Source organism: Cibotium barometz, chromosome 2, assembly GCF_041138505.1.
Source record: "Cibotium barometz isolate CiBa-2024 chromosome 2, ASM4113850v1, whole genome shotgun sequence".
Lineage (NCBI taxonomy): Eukaryota > Viridiplantae > Streptophyta > Polypodiopsida > Cyatheales > Cibotiaceae > Cibotium > Cibotium barometz.
The window spans coordinates 39,956,563-39,973,948 of record NC_141047.1 but is presented as its reverse complement, the minus strand read 5'-3'; the positions used below and the strand labels follow the sequence as shown (position 1 = coordinate 39,973,948).

At 48.9% G+C, this 17,386-nt stretch overlaps 1 protein-coding gene across 5 annotated transcripts in view; it reads left to right on the top strand.

Moving 5' to 3' along the window:
* Positions 1-17,386, top strand: part of LOC147641062 (voltage-dependent chloride channel 1, chloroplastic-like) — a 40,098-nt gene that overhangs the window by 16,683 nt on the left and 6,029 nt on the right. For 3 of the 5 annotated variants that reach the window (XM_086817806.1, XM_086817813.1, XM_086817823.1), the window contains one exon: positions 1,243-1,449. In XM_086817806.1, the coding sequence (XP_086673932.1) occupies positions 1,243-1,449 (207 nt within the window). Of the gene's footprint in view, positions 1-944; positions 1,013-1,242; positions 1,450-1,560; positions 1,637-17,386 lie in introns of those variants that run through there. The other 2 variants (XM_086817818.1, XM_086817827.1) reach the window with 2 other exon arrangements.

Genomic DNA, 17,386 nt, shown 5'->3' with positions numbered 1-17,386 from the left:
CCCACTATGTACAGGAAGATTGTGGGGAGTTTGATTTATGTCATGATCAACAGGCCAGATTTGATCTACACTGTTGGCTTAGAGAGCCAGTTTATGCAGATTCCGCACAAACCATATCTTGACAGTGCGCGACGCACACTTCGGTATTTGAGGGCCACTGTTGATTATGCATTGTTTTGTGCAGCAGGTGTACCATTGAAGCCATATGGGTACACATATGCAAATTGGGCAGGTAGCATCTCAGACAGGAGATTTGCCAGTGTATTTATGTTTTCATTGGGGAGTGCTGCTGTGACCTGGAGCAGCAAGAAGCAGCCCACAGTTGCCTTGTCGAGTACAGAGGCAAAGTACAGAGGAGCTGCGGTTGCAGCATGTGACGTAGCTTGGTTACGCAAGCTACTTGCTGATTTGGGGTTGCATGTGGAGAGAAAGGTTGTCATATATTGTGACAATCTTAACAGTATACAGTTGGCCACGAACCCAGTTTTCTATGCGCGGACGAAACACATTGAGGTATATTACCACTTCATCAGGGAGAGAGTTTTGGCAGGCGACATCGACTTGGCCTACGACACTTACCTGCATTTGTTGAGACGTCAAGCTCAACATGAGCTGACACTCACGAGGTGCTTGCATGACCGTTCGACATTTATATCACTGGCGAGTTTGGTAGTTGGCACCGACATATCTTCGCCAGAGATTCTATAGCTGGACTACATCGACTAGTCCATATCTACCCACGCCTCTTAGCGTGTTCACAGTATGGACCGCTTGTACATACTCTATTGTTAGTCACTTTATCTTCTTTGTAGACCTGTTTTGTTGTGTGAAGAAGAAGAAGAATTTTCAGCCTCTCATCTTGTATGCTGCTCTTTTCTAGGGTTTGTGTGAGTGTGTATGTGCTTGCAAGAGCTCAAGCTTTCTTCTCCCCTGTATCTTTTCAGCATTCACCGGACGCATCTCACCATCTGGCAACAAAATCTTTGTTCTGAGGTGGCTTATGGCGGAGAAGGTTTGTGTGCCTGTAGATTTGTGTTCCTATTGAAGAGTTTTAAATACACACAATGCATGAGGTGCTTATGTTATTTGTGCAGTGTTTTGAAAGTTTGTTTTCTTCCATAATATCTTTGTTCATGCAATAGCGTTAGCTTTGAATTCTAATGGCATTGTTGGAACGAAGACATTTTTATTAGGGTGTGTGCCACTGTTTCAATAACCTTTCTTTTTTTCATTGATTGACAGGAGGGCCACATCACACAGTATAATGCAAGTGTCAGTGTTTGTGAACGGCTTATTCGAACACCAATCCCACTATCCTACACGCGCCTTACCTCAAGGTTTTTGGTCCTTTGGCACATGAGTCTTCCTATTGTACTTTGGGATTCATGCAATTGGCTGGTTGTACCTGCCACATTCTTTAGTGCTGCCACGCTTTTTTGTATCGAGGAGGTATGCTTGGAACTTCTTGCTCTGATTGGCTTTGGTTTTAGTTATAGGCTCATAGAAAAGCTTGCCTTTCACTAAATATGTGGACTAAAGTTGACATGCCTTTGTGCATAGTCTTGTAAAATCTTGGAGAGTGGGGAGCACGGATTTTGGAACACTTAACTATCAACTTCATTAAACACAATTCAAAGGTAATTCGAATTGGCACAACACCACCAAGACCATCAGCACAACACCACGGGTCAAAGATGGGCCAACATCCCCCTCCCCTCCACTCCCCTCCAGTATTTAATTACCAAAGGAGTATAAGAATTGTACAAGCTTTGCTTGCATCCTGCGGCCCCTCTGCTCTCTTCTCTGCCCCCCCCCCCCCCCCCCCGCATTCTATTTTCCGCCCCCCTTTCGCCCCCTTTGCCTGCCTCCCCCATTTGCTTTTGTCTGCGCCACTTCTTTGCCCCTTCGTCTTCCTGTTTCCCCCTCCCTCCTTCGTTGTGTGCGCCGCCCTGCCTCCCCCTTCTTCTGCGCCTGCCCCGTCCCCCTTCGTTTGTTGGCTGCGCCCCCCTTGCCTCTTCTCCCCCCCTTCGCCTGCCCAGCCGGTCCCCCCCCCCCCCCCCTTCCCCCCTTTGCTTCGTTGCGCGCCCCCCCCCCCCCCTCCATTTCTTCCTCGTTTTGCTTTCCTCTCCCTCTTCTTGCAGGTAGATTTTGTAGGTTCTTCAGGGCGTTTCTTGCTCGGCAAGTCTTGGCACGTTTTGGTCTTCATCCTCCGGAGGACTCCATGGCAGCCAATCGAGGCTGCCATTGCTTGCTTATCTTTCTCCGAATCGGACCTTCAAATCGTTTCTACGACTATTGCAGCATTAGAGGCCTTCACCCTAGTTTGCAAAATTGTTGGTAGCCGCCCTGCGTGCGAACAATTCAGAGATCTTTTACAGCATTAGAGGCCTTCATCCTAGTTTGCAAAATTGTTGGTAGCCGCCCTGCACGCGGACAACAGAGAGATCCTTTACAGGTGAGCATCATTAGTGAGTTTGCAAAGATCACAGACATTCACCCTCAGGGGCATGGCTACCACCAAGTGGAGTTCGACTTGTTAGCGAGGTCAGACCAAGTCATGCAACTCAGCCCCCTTGCATTGCGTACGGCCCAGGCCTTCTTTGCGAGGTGGCAGCACGGCTTCGACCTTGCGTCCGAGTCTATGGCTGGTGTGTAGGGCTTCCTAGTGACAATTTGGTTCCCAGGCCTTGGGAAGGAATGCCTTCCTCTTCTCCCGGTAATTGGTGGTGCCATTGGGAGAAGGATGGAATCCCCCCCCCCACTGCTGCCTCAGCCCTTGCCCGGGTAGCCAAGATTCCATCGCTTCTTTGTGTTGCCTCGCCCGGATTCAGTGCCTCATGTTATATCTATTCCATGCCTCCGGGGAGACCCCATCCTTTAGCGAGTGGAGTATTTAGGCCGTCCAGGCCAATGTTTCATTTGCAGGCAGATGGGACATCTAGCTAGAGCTTGCCCTCGGCGTCAGTCGAGGAGAAACCTCTAAGAGCACGCTAGGCCCGTGAAAGTCAGAGTCCCTTTTGCCGTCATCGCGATTGGTGCTTGAGCACACATCCGGCATTTGTGGCTCACCCCAAAAAGGACCGGTTTTCGACGGCTTGACGTCCAGGAGACCGCCCCCAGCCCCCCCCCCCCCCCACGGGTTCCCGTTCAGATCCTGAGCAAGGGGTAGAGAGAGGGGTAGGTTCTCAGGTAGCGGCGCACCAGGTCCCAGACCCAGCTGTCGGAGAGTGGAGGACAGTTGGCCCGCGCTCGGGCCGTCAGCGGACCTAGGGCTGAGTGCTATCGCCAGGTTGGCAGAGTACAGGAGGACTCGGTTCTGTTAGAGAACCGTTTTGAGCATTTATCACAGCACCCATCCATCCGTTGGTGGCGGGCCACCTCCAGTCGTGGAGCGCCCCCCCCCCCCCAACGATTTGGTAGCCGATTCCCTATTGAGATTCCTCCCTTGGCTCTTAGTGCCCAGTGAGGCCGGTAGACCCCGCTGAGCCTCCGGTGAGTCTCTCCCAGCAGCCTCTCTCTTTGATGGATCTCTCCCAGCAACGTCCCTCTTCGCCCCCCCCCCCCCCCCCCCCCCCCCCCTTCTGCCTCCTCCCTCACCCTCACCCTCATCCTCATCCTCACCCTCACCCCCTCCGCCTCCCTCCTCGCCTTGTCTCTACCCTCAGTAGTTCCTTCAGCCCCATCCTCCGCTTTAGAGCCCCCCGCCCCTCCCTCTTCCCTGCGCTTCTCCAGAGCACTCCCGTCGACCCCCAACAGCCCCCAACCCGAAGCAGATGTAGACGGCGAGTTCCGTTAGTTGCTTGATTCACCGTTTCTTTGAGCCGATCGAGGTGACCATTGCCTGCTTCCCCGGTGAGGGCTCTTCCGCCAGAGTCCCCAGGTGGGCCCCCTAGGATCTTGGGGCAGCCTATGGATTATAGTTTCTTTGGATGTCTACCGGCGGAAGGGACATATATGTTTGAGGAGACAGTAGCCCCTATTTAGATATGTGTGGTTTTTCACCACTCCAGACCCTTTATGCCAGATAATGGCGTGCTGATCTTCTCTTTCCCTTTTGAGTGCAGCCCTGGGGATGGAGTGGGACTCAGAGTCGGTGATTGTTGCCATCCAGGGACAGGCAGTTGAGCTCTCCCATCATCTTCACGATCTTCGCATCACCGACGTTCTCACCCATCTTTGGCCATTGGCTAGGATGGAGCTTGGAGGCTCAGCCTACTCCGACCAGGATGGAGCGATGATAACCTCCAGCTTGGAGGTGTTGCTTTTTGTGTTCATGCATATTTCAGTCGCAGGACCTTTCTCCCCTTCTTATAGATACCTCCATTGTGATCGATGGAGTTCGGAGTATGCATACTCTCGCGCTTGGACAGAGTTGCGTCACATGGAGGACAGGATCCGCACCCACTTGGTGTGCCTTCGTCCCAGGACGGATTGTGATTATTTCTTGCAACTCTTGGAGTGGAGGATAGTTCCGCTAGTTCCACCTCACACAGAGATTGATGTGCGGATAGTCTCATGGAACATTCAGGGTTTAGGGGTGCCTCAATGCTTTTAGAGATGAGGCGTCCTTAGAGGAGAGCTTTAGAGACCTATAGTTGGGGGACCTATCGACATTCTTTTCCTCCAGGAGCATCACCTTTCTGAGGGCCGCACCCGCTGATGCGGGAAGATTTTACTTGGCAGGAGTCACTTTCTGGTCTCCATCCTTCGGCCCTTCAGGGACGCAGGGAGGAGTTTGTATTTCTGTCAGTGGTGAGTAGCTTTTGTTGGTAGTGACAAGCTCAGGAGTCATAGGTCTTGGGCAAGCTCAGCGGGTTACCATTTTTATTGGAGAGGATAGCATTGGGTTCCACAATATCTATGCCCTGAACGCTGCTGCAGGTAGAGCCCTCTTTTGGAGCATAGTCCGGTAGACCCTTCCCGAGGCTGACTTTTGATGCATGGATGGTGACTGAAACATGATTGAGGCAGCAGAGGACAGATTTGGAGGGGGCATGGCCACAGTTTCAGGAGCAGAGTACTCCCCTTCCCCTTCCCCTTCCCCTTCCTCTCCGCCTCCCCACCCTCCTCTGCCTCTTCCTCGATCCCCGCCTCTGCCTCTTCCTGCAATAGTCCCCTTTGCCCTGTCCTCTTTCTTTGAGTCCGCACTTCCCCTCCCTTCGCCTCTCCAGAGCACTTCCATTGCCCTCTAGTAGCACTCGACTCGGGGCGGAGGCAGCCGGTGAGTTCCGTCCGCGTTGCTTGATTCATCGATTCTCGGAGCCAGTAGAGATGACCATTGGCGTTTTCCCAGTGAGGGCTGTCTCGCCAGAGTCCCTTAGTGGGGCCCCTAGGATCTTGGGGCTGCCTGTGGATTATAGTTTCTTCCGATGTCTTCCAGCGGAAGGAACGTATATTTTTGAGGAGAGAATAGCTCCCATTCGGACATGTGTGGTGTTTCATCACTCCAGACCTTCTACACCAGAGAGTGGCGCGATGATCTTCTCCTTTCCCTGCAGTGCAGCCCTAGAGACGGAGTGGGACTCGAAGTCGGTGGCTGCCGCTATCTAGGGGCAGGCAATAGAGCTCACACACCATCTTCATGATCTTTGCATCACTGACGTGCTCACCCACCTCTTGCCCTTGGCTAGGATTGAGCTTGGAGGCCCAAGCCATAGAGACTAGGATGGGGAGGTGGTGGCCTCCAGCGTGGAGGATATCTCAGTCGCAATATACCCCCCCCCCCCCCCCCCCCCCCCCCCCTCTTTCTTACAGATACCTCCATTGTGATTGATGGAGTTTGGAGTATGCCTACGCTCACGCGGTGACACATGGAGGATAGGATCTGCACCCATTGGCGCACCTTCGCCCTAGAAGTGATTGTGATTATTCCCCATCTAAACCCACGCTTAAGATTCTTTGAGTGGAGGGCAGTTCTGATAGTTTTGTCTCCCACAGAGATTGATATGCGGATAGCCTCATGGAACATTCAAGGTTTAGGGCGGCCTTAGTGCTTTCAGAGGCAGGCGTCCTCAAAGGAGAGCTTCACAGAGCTACAGATGAGACCCATGGACATTCTTTTCCTCCAAGAGGACTACCTTTCCGAGGGGTGTACCCGCCATTGCGTGAAGATTTTACTGGGCAGAAGCCACACTTTTTGGTCTCCCTCTTTTGGCTCATCGGGGACGTAGGGAGGAGTTTGTATTTCTATCAGTGTGAGCAATTCTTGGCGGCAGTGACAGGCTCAAGTGTCATAGTCTCTGGGCGAGCACTGTGGGTTACCATTATGGTTGGATAGGATTGCGTGGGCTCAATGTTTATGCCCGAAACACTGCAGTAGAGCAGGTAGAGCCATCTTCTGGAGCACTGCTTGTTAGGCCCTTCCTCAGGCTGACTTTTGGTGCATGGGTGGAGACTTTAACATGATTCAGGCAGCAAAGGACAGACTCGAAGGAGACACAGCTACAGTCTCAGGCATAGAGTACTCAGCATGGGAGGAGTTGATCCTAGCACTCAGGGGACATGACCCTTGGCATCTCCCAGAGTTTGGGCGCAACCCTGGGAGCTTGTGCTTCTCGCGGTCTAATAGGAAAAGCACTGGCCCCAACCTCTCTCGACTTGATAGGTTTTATGTGGATGAGTGGGCTTGCAGCCGTGGGGGCATGATCGGCATCTTGGTGGGCGCTACTTTTTCTGATCGTGCTCCGATTATTCTGTCCTCAGAGGACCCCTGGAGGCAAGACATGCACGCGAGCACTAGGATTCCGGACAGCCTTATACAAGACCCCGAGATTTGCAACAAAATAGAGCAGATATGGGCGGGACTGGATTTTATTTTAGGCTCTGCCGCATGTACCTTGGTGAGATCAATAGATTTTTGCAAGAGTTTGCTCAGAGCAGATTGGAGGGATTTCGTGAGCAGGAGAGGAGCCTGAGGAGGGGTGGGTCTTGCTTCTCTCTAGTACCTTCAGGAGAGTTCCTCCGATAGCCCGTGGATTGAGAGTCAGCTTGTTTTCGCCCGTATGGAGATCAGTTCTATCGAGGAAAGGAGGGTGGAGTACAGGTACCATGCCAGCGCTTCCTTTTGGACCTAGGCCGGCGATAGAGTAACAGGGGACTCCTTTGAGATAGTAGGCCCTCACAGGTGGAGAGATGGTGTTCGCAAGTTGCGTGGCTAGGATAGAGCTATTGTTTTTGAACCCCCCCTCCCCCAAATGTGAGAGCCATCACCACTGATTTTTTTCGATCTCTCCTCATGGGTGTCCCATTATCCTCACACGCGATGGATGCGTGCGAGAGGGTCTGGCAGCACACGAGAGAGGTGGTTCCCCCCCGCTCTTCGGTCCTTCTTATTGACTCTCTTCACTACGGAGGAGCTAGCTGAGGCATTGACGGCTCTTCCTAGGGGAAAATGCCCGGGGGCGGACGGGCTTCCAGTTTCTTTCTTTCTTCACAACTGGGACCTCATGGAACGCGGCCTTCGAGCAACTTTCAATGAGATTATGGCCACAAGTGCCATGTCAGAGAGGCTTTCAGAGGGTTTGATACACTTGATTGAGGGTGGTGACAGATTGGACATGCGGTAGTGGAGATTTGATCCATGACACTCAGACACGTTTTGTTCAGGATCAGAGCATTCTGGACAACATCTTCACCTTCTAGGAGGCGATAGAAGGACCTCATAGTGCTAGTCCTAGACTTTGAGAAAGCTTATGATAGGGTTGATTGGAGCTTTTTGGAGGGCACAATGAGCCGGATGGAGTTCCCAGTGGAGTGGATCTGTGGTGTTTCAGGATGTTTTTGAGCCTCTCATATTTAGGTTCTCATTTAGGGAGCCTTAGGTGATAGATTACCCCTTTTCCCGCTCAGTCCGATAGGGTTGTTCTTTGGCACCTTACCTTTTCCTATTCGTCGCCGAGGCCATGAGCTGTTTTCTCTTAGCTCAGGAGACTGGGCTCCAGGGATTGCATCTCCCCCTCCAAACTGAGGAGCTGCTGGACTAAGTTTGCAGATGACATTGCATCTCAACTTTCAGGAGATGTTGGGAATCTCCAGAGATTCGTTGAGGCGATCAAAATCTTTTGTCACGCATCAGTCGTGTGGTTTCTAGGTAGGCTCTGCACCCGCCCCGACTCGACGTCCAGGCTTTCCAGTTGATCCCGAGGGGCACTCTAGTTTGGTATCTTGGATCGTAGGTGGGCATTGACACCTCTTCGGAACAACAGCCCGCCGCTCTTCTTTTGAGCATTCGGAAGAAGCTTTTGTATTGGAGTTTTGCGAGACTCTCCTTAGATGGTCGAGTGGTGGTGGCGAGCCAAGTCCTTCTTGCCACCCATAGTTGTTATGAGGCGCGCCTCTAACAGTTCGAGGCGTACGACTGCCGGATCGAGGCGTCCACAAAAAAATAAAAATAAAAATTATTATTATTATTATTATTTTGCTGGTGTGAGTCTTTAGACAGGGGCTTTAAGGGCCCAAGGCAGCCCCTCTCACACACACTATCTCTCCCTCATTCTCTCCCTCCCTCCCTTAAGCCTTTCTCAAGACCCAAAGTTCAAAGTTCAAAGTTCAAACACACTAGGATGATGATGTTTTTTATACCCACTTTTGGAGCTCTCTCTATACTCTACTGGTTCATTTCAGCTCATTTCATTTTACTTTGTACCCTTGAATCTTGATGATGTATCCAGATGATCTTGTAGCTCCACTCATAGATAGAACAAGGGCTACTAGTTCCAGCCATGCATTGAATATACATCGTGGGGAGTCTGCATTATCCATGGGTGGTCTCTTTGATTCAGAAGAGCCTTCTTCTTATGAAGAAGCACATGAGAATGAGCATTGGGTGCAAGCTATGCAAGCTGAAATCTCTTCTATCATGAAGAGCAATACTTGGGATCTTGTGGAATTGCCTAAAGGCAAGCATGTCATTGGAACAAAGTGGGTGTACAAAGTCAAAAGGAAGTCTGATGGTACTATTGACAAGTACAAAGCAAGACTTGTGGCTAAAGGCTATTCCCAGAAAAAGAGAATAGATTATGAGGAGACTTTTGCTCCTACTTCGAGAATGACCACAGTAAGATCAGTGATTGCATTGGCTGCACATAAAGGATGGAAAGTGCATCAATTGGACATCAAAACTGCATTCTTAAATGGGGATTTACAAGAGGAAGTATATGTAAATCAGCCCATTGGTTTTGTAGTTCCCGGTGAGGAACATAAAGTATGCAGGTTACACAAAGCATTGTATGGGTTAAAGCAAGCCCCAAGAGCTTGGTATGATAAAATACATGCTCGTCTAACCAGCCAAGGTTATGTGAATAGTCTAGTTGAAAGCACATTGTATGTGAAGAAAACCAGTGCCGATATTCTTATAGTCATCTTGTATGTAGATGACATGCTCATTACAGGTACTAGCAAAGCACAGATTTCAGATTTCAAAGCTGAATTTGATATGTCAGATTTGGGGCCTTTACACTACTATCTTGGCATACAGTTTATGCATACAGATGATGGCATTGTTATGCAGCAAACTAAGTACATAAAAAGTTTGCTAAAAAGGTTTCACATGGATGAATGTAAGCCCATTTCTACTCCAGTAGAACCAGGTGTACGGCTTACTATGCATGATATTGGAGAGACTTTTGAGGTCCGCATTTACAGCCAGGCAGTGGGATGTCTCATTTACTTGTGTAACACGAGACCAGACATATCTTTTGGGGTGTCTTTGTTGAGCAAATTCATGCACAGCTCGGGCACAAAGCATTGGCAAGCAGTCAAACGCATTTTTCGCTATCTTCAGGGTACCCTGGATCTTGGTTTGTTCTATCCCAGGGGGGGCAGCTTGCAGCTTTATGCATACAGTGATTCAGATTGGGCTGGTGATTATGATACCAGGCAATCCACCAGTGGAAATTGTTTTTTTTCTTGGGAGTTCATGCATATCTTGGTTGAGTAAAAAGCAATCCACTGTTGCCACATCTACTTGTGAGGTTGAGTATAGGGCAGTCTTCACAGCTACAGTAGATTGTGTATGGTTGAGGAAATTATTGGCTGATCTTCGTGAGTGTCAGTAGACACCCACCACCATTTCACTGATAGCCAGAGTGCTATGGCCGTGGCACGAAATCCAGTATTTCATGCACGTACCAAGCACATTGAGATTCATTATCACTATGTCAGAGAGAGGTTACATGCAGGGGAGATCAGTTTATCTTACTGCCCTACACAGGATAATGTTGCAGATCTATTCACAAAGGCTTTACCTCGAGAAAAGTTTGAAGCTTTCCGCAAAGCTTTGGGCTTACTCTCGTACAGAGAGTGATCTGCTACCTTGTACAGGTTCACACTTCCACTACAGGGGGAATTTGTAGGCATATGCTCACTTATGGTAGTGCTATGTGTAAACAGGGCTTAACCAAGGGCACTTTTTTCCATGTGGTTTTTCCCCTTGGATATCAAGTGTGAAAGGACACTCTACATATAATATTTTGTACTTCCATACTATATGGATGTGTCACACATGCAAGGGTTAACTTGCATTTTGTGGCTACCACACTTTTGGCTCTCTCTCTCTCTCTCTCTCTCTCATTTCTGTGTGAGCTTCTCCATCCTACACCTAACCCTAATGTGCAGGTTTGTGTGTGTGTGAGTGTGTGAGTGTGTGAGCCCAACACCAACAGGTACGAAGTGGCCTACATCTTCTCAGTGGGGAACCACTGGCCATGTCGCTCAAGTTCCACCCCCCAGTTAGTATTCTTTGCCACCTCAGAAGGGATGTCTGATTGGTCTTCTCTTACATCTCATCCCGGTCCCTCGGCCAATGTCACTTAGGCCACATCTGAGTTAGACTCTGGCTACTCTTCCGAAAGGAAGAAGAAACATCAGGCTAGACGAGGTAGCAAGCGTATGGAAGCTTCTGCCCTCGTTCAAATCTATCAGTTACCTGATGATCAATTTGTGCCAATCATCGAAGCGCACCCAACTCTTCCCTGTTGCCATCCGGTCACTTGGATAGTCGATAGTGGAGCTAGACACCATATGATACGCAATGCTGGCATTTTCATCTCTCAGCGTCATGCTAAGAGTGAAGTTCAATGTGGCAATAATACACTGATGCCCATCAAATCTGTTGGCACTGTATAATTTGACACTACCACAGGCCCCAACTAGGCAACCTTGGACAAAGTCTATCTTGTTCCTAACTTGGGCTTGAACTTACTTTCTGTTTCCTAGCTAGTTGACCCAACTCGATTGTGTAGTGTACTTCAATAAGCGAGTTGTCGAGGTGATTGATGAGACTACCGGTCTCGTTGTTGCTCGAGGTCAAGCACAAAAGGATGGCTTATATTGGATGTCTACCTTTCTATTTGAGCCATCTTCCGAGGGTTTTGAGTTTCATTGGGTTCGTGCCTATGTGACTAGATCTCCTTCGGACAGTGAACGGCTATGACACTATCGCTATGGTCACCTGCCCTATGACACACTCTATGAGTTGTCTAGAGACCAGTTGGTTAAAGGCATACCCCGGCTCAAACTAACCAAGGATGTTTGCAAGCCATGTCAAATGGGTAAGCAGCATGGTACACCGTTCCCAGAGCATGCTACTCATCGTGCTTAGGGTATCCTCAAGTTGATTCACTTCGACTTGATTGGGCAATGCCCAACCCCCTCGTTGAACAGGTCACTCTACTACATGCTGATTGTAGATGACTATTCAAGGTACGTGTGGGGAAGCATAAATCAGATACTTTCCAATACTTACCACGTGGGTTCGATTAGTCACTAACCAAACGGGCGTCTCGATTGGGATTGCTCGCAGTGACAATGGTGGTGGATTTATCTCCCATCAATTTGCCAAGTTCTTGCAAGAGCAGGGCATTCAACGCTAGCTCACCTCCACCAACTCCCCCTCCTAAAACGGAGTGGTTGAACACAAGAACCGTACTGTTATATGGCACACTCCGTGCTCTTTTCAACAGAGTTGCCTGGACGCCTTTGGTCAAAAGTGGTCAACACTGCGGTGTACCTTTTGAACCGTTGCCCTATGGTCGTTGTCCCTCACAGGACCTCGTTTGAGGCATTTTATGGTGGCAAACTGATTGTGTCTCATCTTTGTGTCTTTGGGTGTTGTGCTTACACACACACTACGAATGACACGAGGGGCAAGCTTGAGCCAAGAGTGAGTTACTCATTTTTGTGGGCTACTCTTCTGAATCAAAGGCCTACAAAGTCTTTGATCCAAGTTCGAACAAAGTCTTTGTTCGTCGAGACATTGTCTTTGATGAGCGGGACTGACTTCGCCTTCCACTGCCCATATCTCCGATTCTGCCACATGAACTCAATCAGTCGACTATTACTCCGCCACTTGAGGAGCCTTTTTTCTACGAGAGCCACCCAGGGACCCTTTACCCCGCTAGTACCAACAGATCATGTGGGATTCAGGCATGCTTTCCAGCGATACCCCCTTGGACGGTCCTCGTCGGTCCACCAGGCCTCATTTGCCTTTGTGTTTTCAGTAGACTATGTGGCGCATGATGAGCCAACATCGTGGAAAGAGGCAATCAAATAGCGAGCCTGGAAATAGGCTATGGAACAAGAACTTGAAAGCATTGACCATAATGGCACATGGTCCCTTATGGATCACCCTAGTCATAAGAAGGTCATTGGAACCAAATGGATTTTTTGCTCCAAATTCAAAGCTGATGGTACCTTGGACAAGTACAAAGCCTGGCTTGTAGTGCAAGGCTTTCACCAAAAAGAAGGCATTGACTTCGATGAGACCTTCACACCTACAGCTCGAATGACGACCATTCGTCTCTCACTCAATCTGGCCGCACACCACAAATGGCTAGTCTGCCAGATGGATGTCAAGAGTGCCTTCCTAAATGACATTCTCGAGGAGAAAGTCTATGTTGACCAACCTCCGGGCTTCCCACTCCCCGGGCATGAGAACAAAGTCTTCCGCCTGCATAAAGCTCTTTATGGGCTTAAGCGAGCTCCCCAAGCATGGTATCATCGCATTGACAAATTTCTTCACAGCCAAGGTTTTCAACCATCCCATTGTGATTCCAATATCTATATCGACATAGATCAGGGGATGGTGTGCTACCGAGTGTTGTATGTTGATGATCTTATCATCTCTGGTTCAAATCAAGCCAAAGTGGCTGATATCATGGCATAGTTGAGACGAACATTTGAGATGACTGATCTCCGTCTTCTCTCATATTTCCTTGGCATGGAGGTGGTGCAACATATTGATGGTATCTTTGTGTCACAACAAAAGTATTGTCTTCAACTAATCACTTCATATTTTCCTGATGGTGCTATCCCTGTGGGCACCCCACTGGATCCAACCATCAAACTTACAAAGAAAGAGGACTCGCTGCCACATGAAGAGCGAGCCTACCGACAAGTGGTTGGTAAACTATATGGCTCACTAACTCTAGACCTGACATTTCCTATTGCACATTCATCTTAAGTCAGTATTTCAATGCTCCGAAGGAGCCACATTGGAGTTCAGCGGGTTGTTCGCTATCTAGTGGGTACCTATGTGTTCGGACTTCACTTCAGTTGTGGGTTCACCTTGCATGGTTACACGGACTCCAATTGGGCCGGTGATATCGATTCTCGGTGTTCTTATGGTGGTTATTTGTACTCACTTGGATCTGGCCCTTTCTCTTGGTCTAGCAAGCAGCAAGATACCGTTGTAGGTTCTTTAGCTGAGGCTGAGTACCAGGCCCTTTATGATGCCACCACTGAGGCTGAAAAAATATACAAAAGAGAGACTTCAAACCAAACTAGGTGGAGATCTCAACCAATCGGGTGCCTTGTGTTGCCAACAAGGTCCCATATGAGTGGAAATGAAGAATAGACCATGATCTCACTCTCTCATAAACTAGCCGCTCTCTCTCTCTCTGCGGCCCTCGAAGATCCTTGGATTTTGACCCAGGTTGCCATAAGGGTATGGATAATATCACTCCAAATCCTGCAAAGGCATTTTGTGTCAAAGACAATAGTGCCCTCTATGGCCTCAGTGCATCTAGCCTTCCAGATGTGCCAGGCTGTAATACTAGCAATAATCTCCCATGCATTGTCCAATCTCTGTGCTGGCAGGGTGTATCCTGAATCTGGCAAATCCTGAAGGCAACTCCTTACTTGATCAAAATGACGTGACTCCTGTTGTCCCCCTCATAGCTAAGCTGGGGGCTGCTGACTGAGTCAACCAAATGATAGCACCAAAACATATGTAGGCATCCTTACTAATCCTGCCAAATAGGTGTGCTATCACGGTCCAAATCCTCTGTGCTTCCCTGCATTCCCATAGGCAGTGATAAACTGTCTTTGAAGCTCTTGCACATCTTGGGCAAGTTGGGCTACCACCAACAACCGATCTCCATTGGTTGGTGGCCAGTCCACCATGTAGTGAAATCCAAGAGAATGAGGAGATTTGTGCCTTCCTGTAAGAGTGCCACAGCCTCCGCTAGAAACTCCTGTGAATGTCAAAGGAATACCATAGGACTCCCAATGAGGTATAAGGTTAGGGACTCTCTGAATCTATCCCAAGACAAGCTGCCTAGCATTCCTCACAGTGTAGCTATAGAAAGGCAAACTTTTCATCGGATTGGTGGCATCCATCCATTCCCACTCACTGGGATCCGAAGGCAAACGTCTGATAGGGCATCCACCAAACATGCTTTTCTGGATGGATCGCCTCACTTGTGGGTTGGGGTTTTTTTAGGGACTGGGGTTCCTCTGCAGATTATGGGTCTCCCCTTGCCAGGGAAGGGTGAGGTACCATTTTTCTTTTTTGTTCACGATGGGTGGCAATTGGAGAAATGTGTGGTGCAAGATATGGTTGAAGGCGTGGAGGTTCGGCCCGTGAGAGTTGTTGTCAGAGCAAGGAAGTACTTTTGTATTGAACACCCCCCCCCCCCCCCTCTCTCTCTCTCAAAGAGATGATCATAGATGCTTCTTGCCTTTGGCCCTGTAACTCAATGGTTGGGTATGGTTGCATCAATTTGCATAATCCTCCGACTAGCTCCCCTCAAGTGCTGAGTAAGGCCAACCCTTTGATCCTTTGTGAGGCTCTTAAACCTCTTCCACTCCAGGACAGAAGGAAAAAACATCTCCCAAGCAGCCCAATGGATATGTGTGGCAGCGCAAAGAGATCTACCATGATCATCCATGATCAAATCATTCCACAAAATGGTTCCTTGCTCTGACAACAACTCTCATGGGCCAAACCTCTAGGCCCTCAACCATATCCTGTACCACACATTTCTCCAACATTTCTCTCCAATTGCTTCTTCCCTTAGTGCTAGGCTTCATTATAGCTGAGTTTGCCTTGCATCTTCGGAGGTTTGACAGAAACTCAGTACGAAGGCCTTTGTGTGAAATATATGCTCTTATGTGTGTGTGTGTGTGTGTGTGAGAGAGAGAGAGAGCATATCTTGATACAGGGTTCTACACCCACTATTGGGCACTGATGACGTTAGTGGGGGATGTCATAGTATCTAGTCCATACTATGCATAATGGAGTTGATAGTTATATAGTATTGTGGGTTGACTTCCATGAGTATATAACATGCACGTTCCTAAAAGGTGAATTTGGGCATGTTCCTGGATTCATCTAGGTATATATATTTCTCCAACTCCCACCCATTGTGAACAGAAAAGAAAAATGGTACCTCACCCTTCCCTAGCGAGGGGAGACCCATAATCTGTAGAGGAACCCCAGTCCCTGAAGAAACCCCAAACCACAAGTGAGGAGATCCATCCAGAAAAGCCCCTGTAACCCAATGGTTGGGTATGGTTGCATCAATTTGCATAATCCTCCGACTAGCTCCCCTCAAGTGCTGAGTAAGGCCAACCCTCTGATCCTCCGTGAGGCTCTTAAACCTCTTCCACTCCAAGATAGAAGGAAAAAACATCTCCCAAGCAGCCCAATGGATATGTGTGGCAGTGCAAAGAGATCTACCATGCTCATCCACGATCAAATCATTCCACAAAATGGGCTGTCTATAAGCCTCCTCAATTGACCGAGGAGGTATATGAATTAGAAAACTTCTCATGCACTCCTAGGCCCGAAGAAGGGACCTAACCAGAGGGGAGGAGGGGGAGTGGTGATCTGCCTTAGAAAAGATGAATCGTGAGCTGTAGAGCCAGTCGCCACCCCTGACTGGAGTGCATCTCATAACCTCTTGCATGAGAAAGTCCTTCCAAGGCTCAGTGCATGGAAGAAATCCTCAGACAATCAACTTGCAAAGCAACGCCTTACACTGCACCTCTGGGTCAATGATATTCAATCCCCCCTCATGCTTAGGTTTGATAATGGTTTCCCAGGCAATTCTAGCCTGGGTGTGTGCAGTGCCATCCAACCCTGACCACAAAAAGTTCCTAATGAGGAGGCAGAGTTGGCTAATGCATCCTCTATGAAAAACGGAACATGAGGTGATGAACTAGGCGGTGGCCAGAAACACTTGGTTAACCACCAACACTCTGGATGCTAGATCAAGCTTCCTACTGCTCCAATGCTGAAGTTTTCTCTTAATGCTCATGAGTACAGGTGCGAACTGCTATGCTGGGGAAATGTCAATGCCAACCTAACAGCCAAGGTACTTGGCAGTACATCCTCTCTCAATCCAAGTAAACCCCACATCTATGCCCCAATCTATGTGTGGGGAGTCACTGACCCAAATCCGAGAGATTTGTGCCAATTAATGTTGGCACCTGCAGCCAAACAAAACATATCCAGGGCTGTCCGAAAAGCACAAAGACAAGCATGTGAAGCCTCCAGAAACATTGCGGTGTCATCTGCTAACTCTGAATCCACAAGCTCATCCTCTGTGCATAAAGGCAATCTGAGACCCGTGACACCTGGGGTGGCCCGAAGAAATCTTCTCATGGCCTCTGCCACAATGAGAAAAAGTAGGGGAGTAGGGGGACAATCCTGCCGCACCGAGCGAGAAATCTGAAAGTGCTCACCCCATCCCCCACAGGCCAAAACTGTGCTATGGGCCTCCCTATAAAGGCAAGAGACCCCTCTGATCCAATCCTGGGAGAATACCGTATGTGCCATTGTGCTGCTGCCTTCCAAAAAACCCCTATCCACTCTGTCGTATGCTTTTTCAAACTCCAACAAAAGGATGGCAAGGGGTTGATGGCTAGCTTTAGCCCACTCAACGACTTCCCAAAATGAAAAAATGTTAATACTCCTTCCTCGGAGAAAGCAATTCTGTGTGTCATGAATGATTCTTTGGAGGACCGGTTGCAACCTCATGCTCAGAGCCTTAGCTAGGATTTTTGTCACATGCACTCTGCACACATTCCATGAGACAATCCTCATAGACAAGAGCGAGTTTTGACCTGTGACCGAAGCAAACGCTGAGCCCTCCTCTCACTAAAG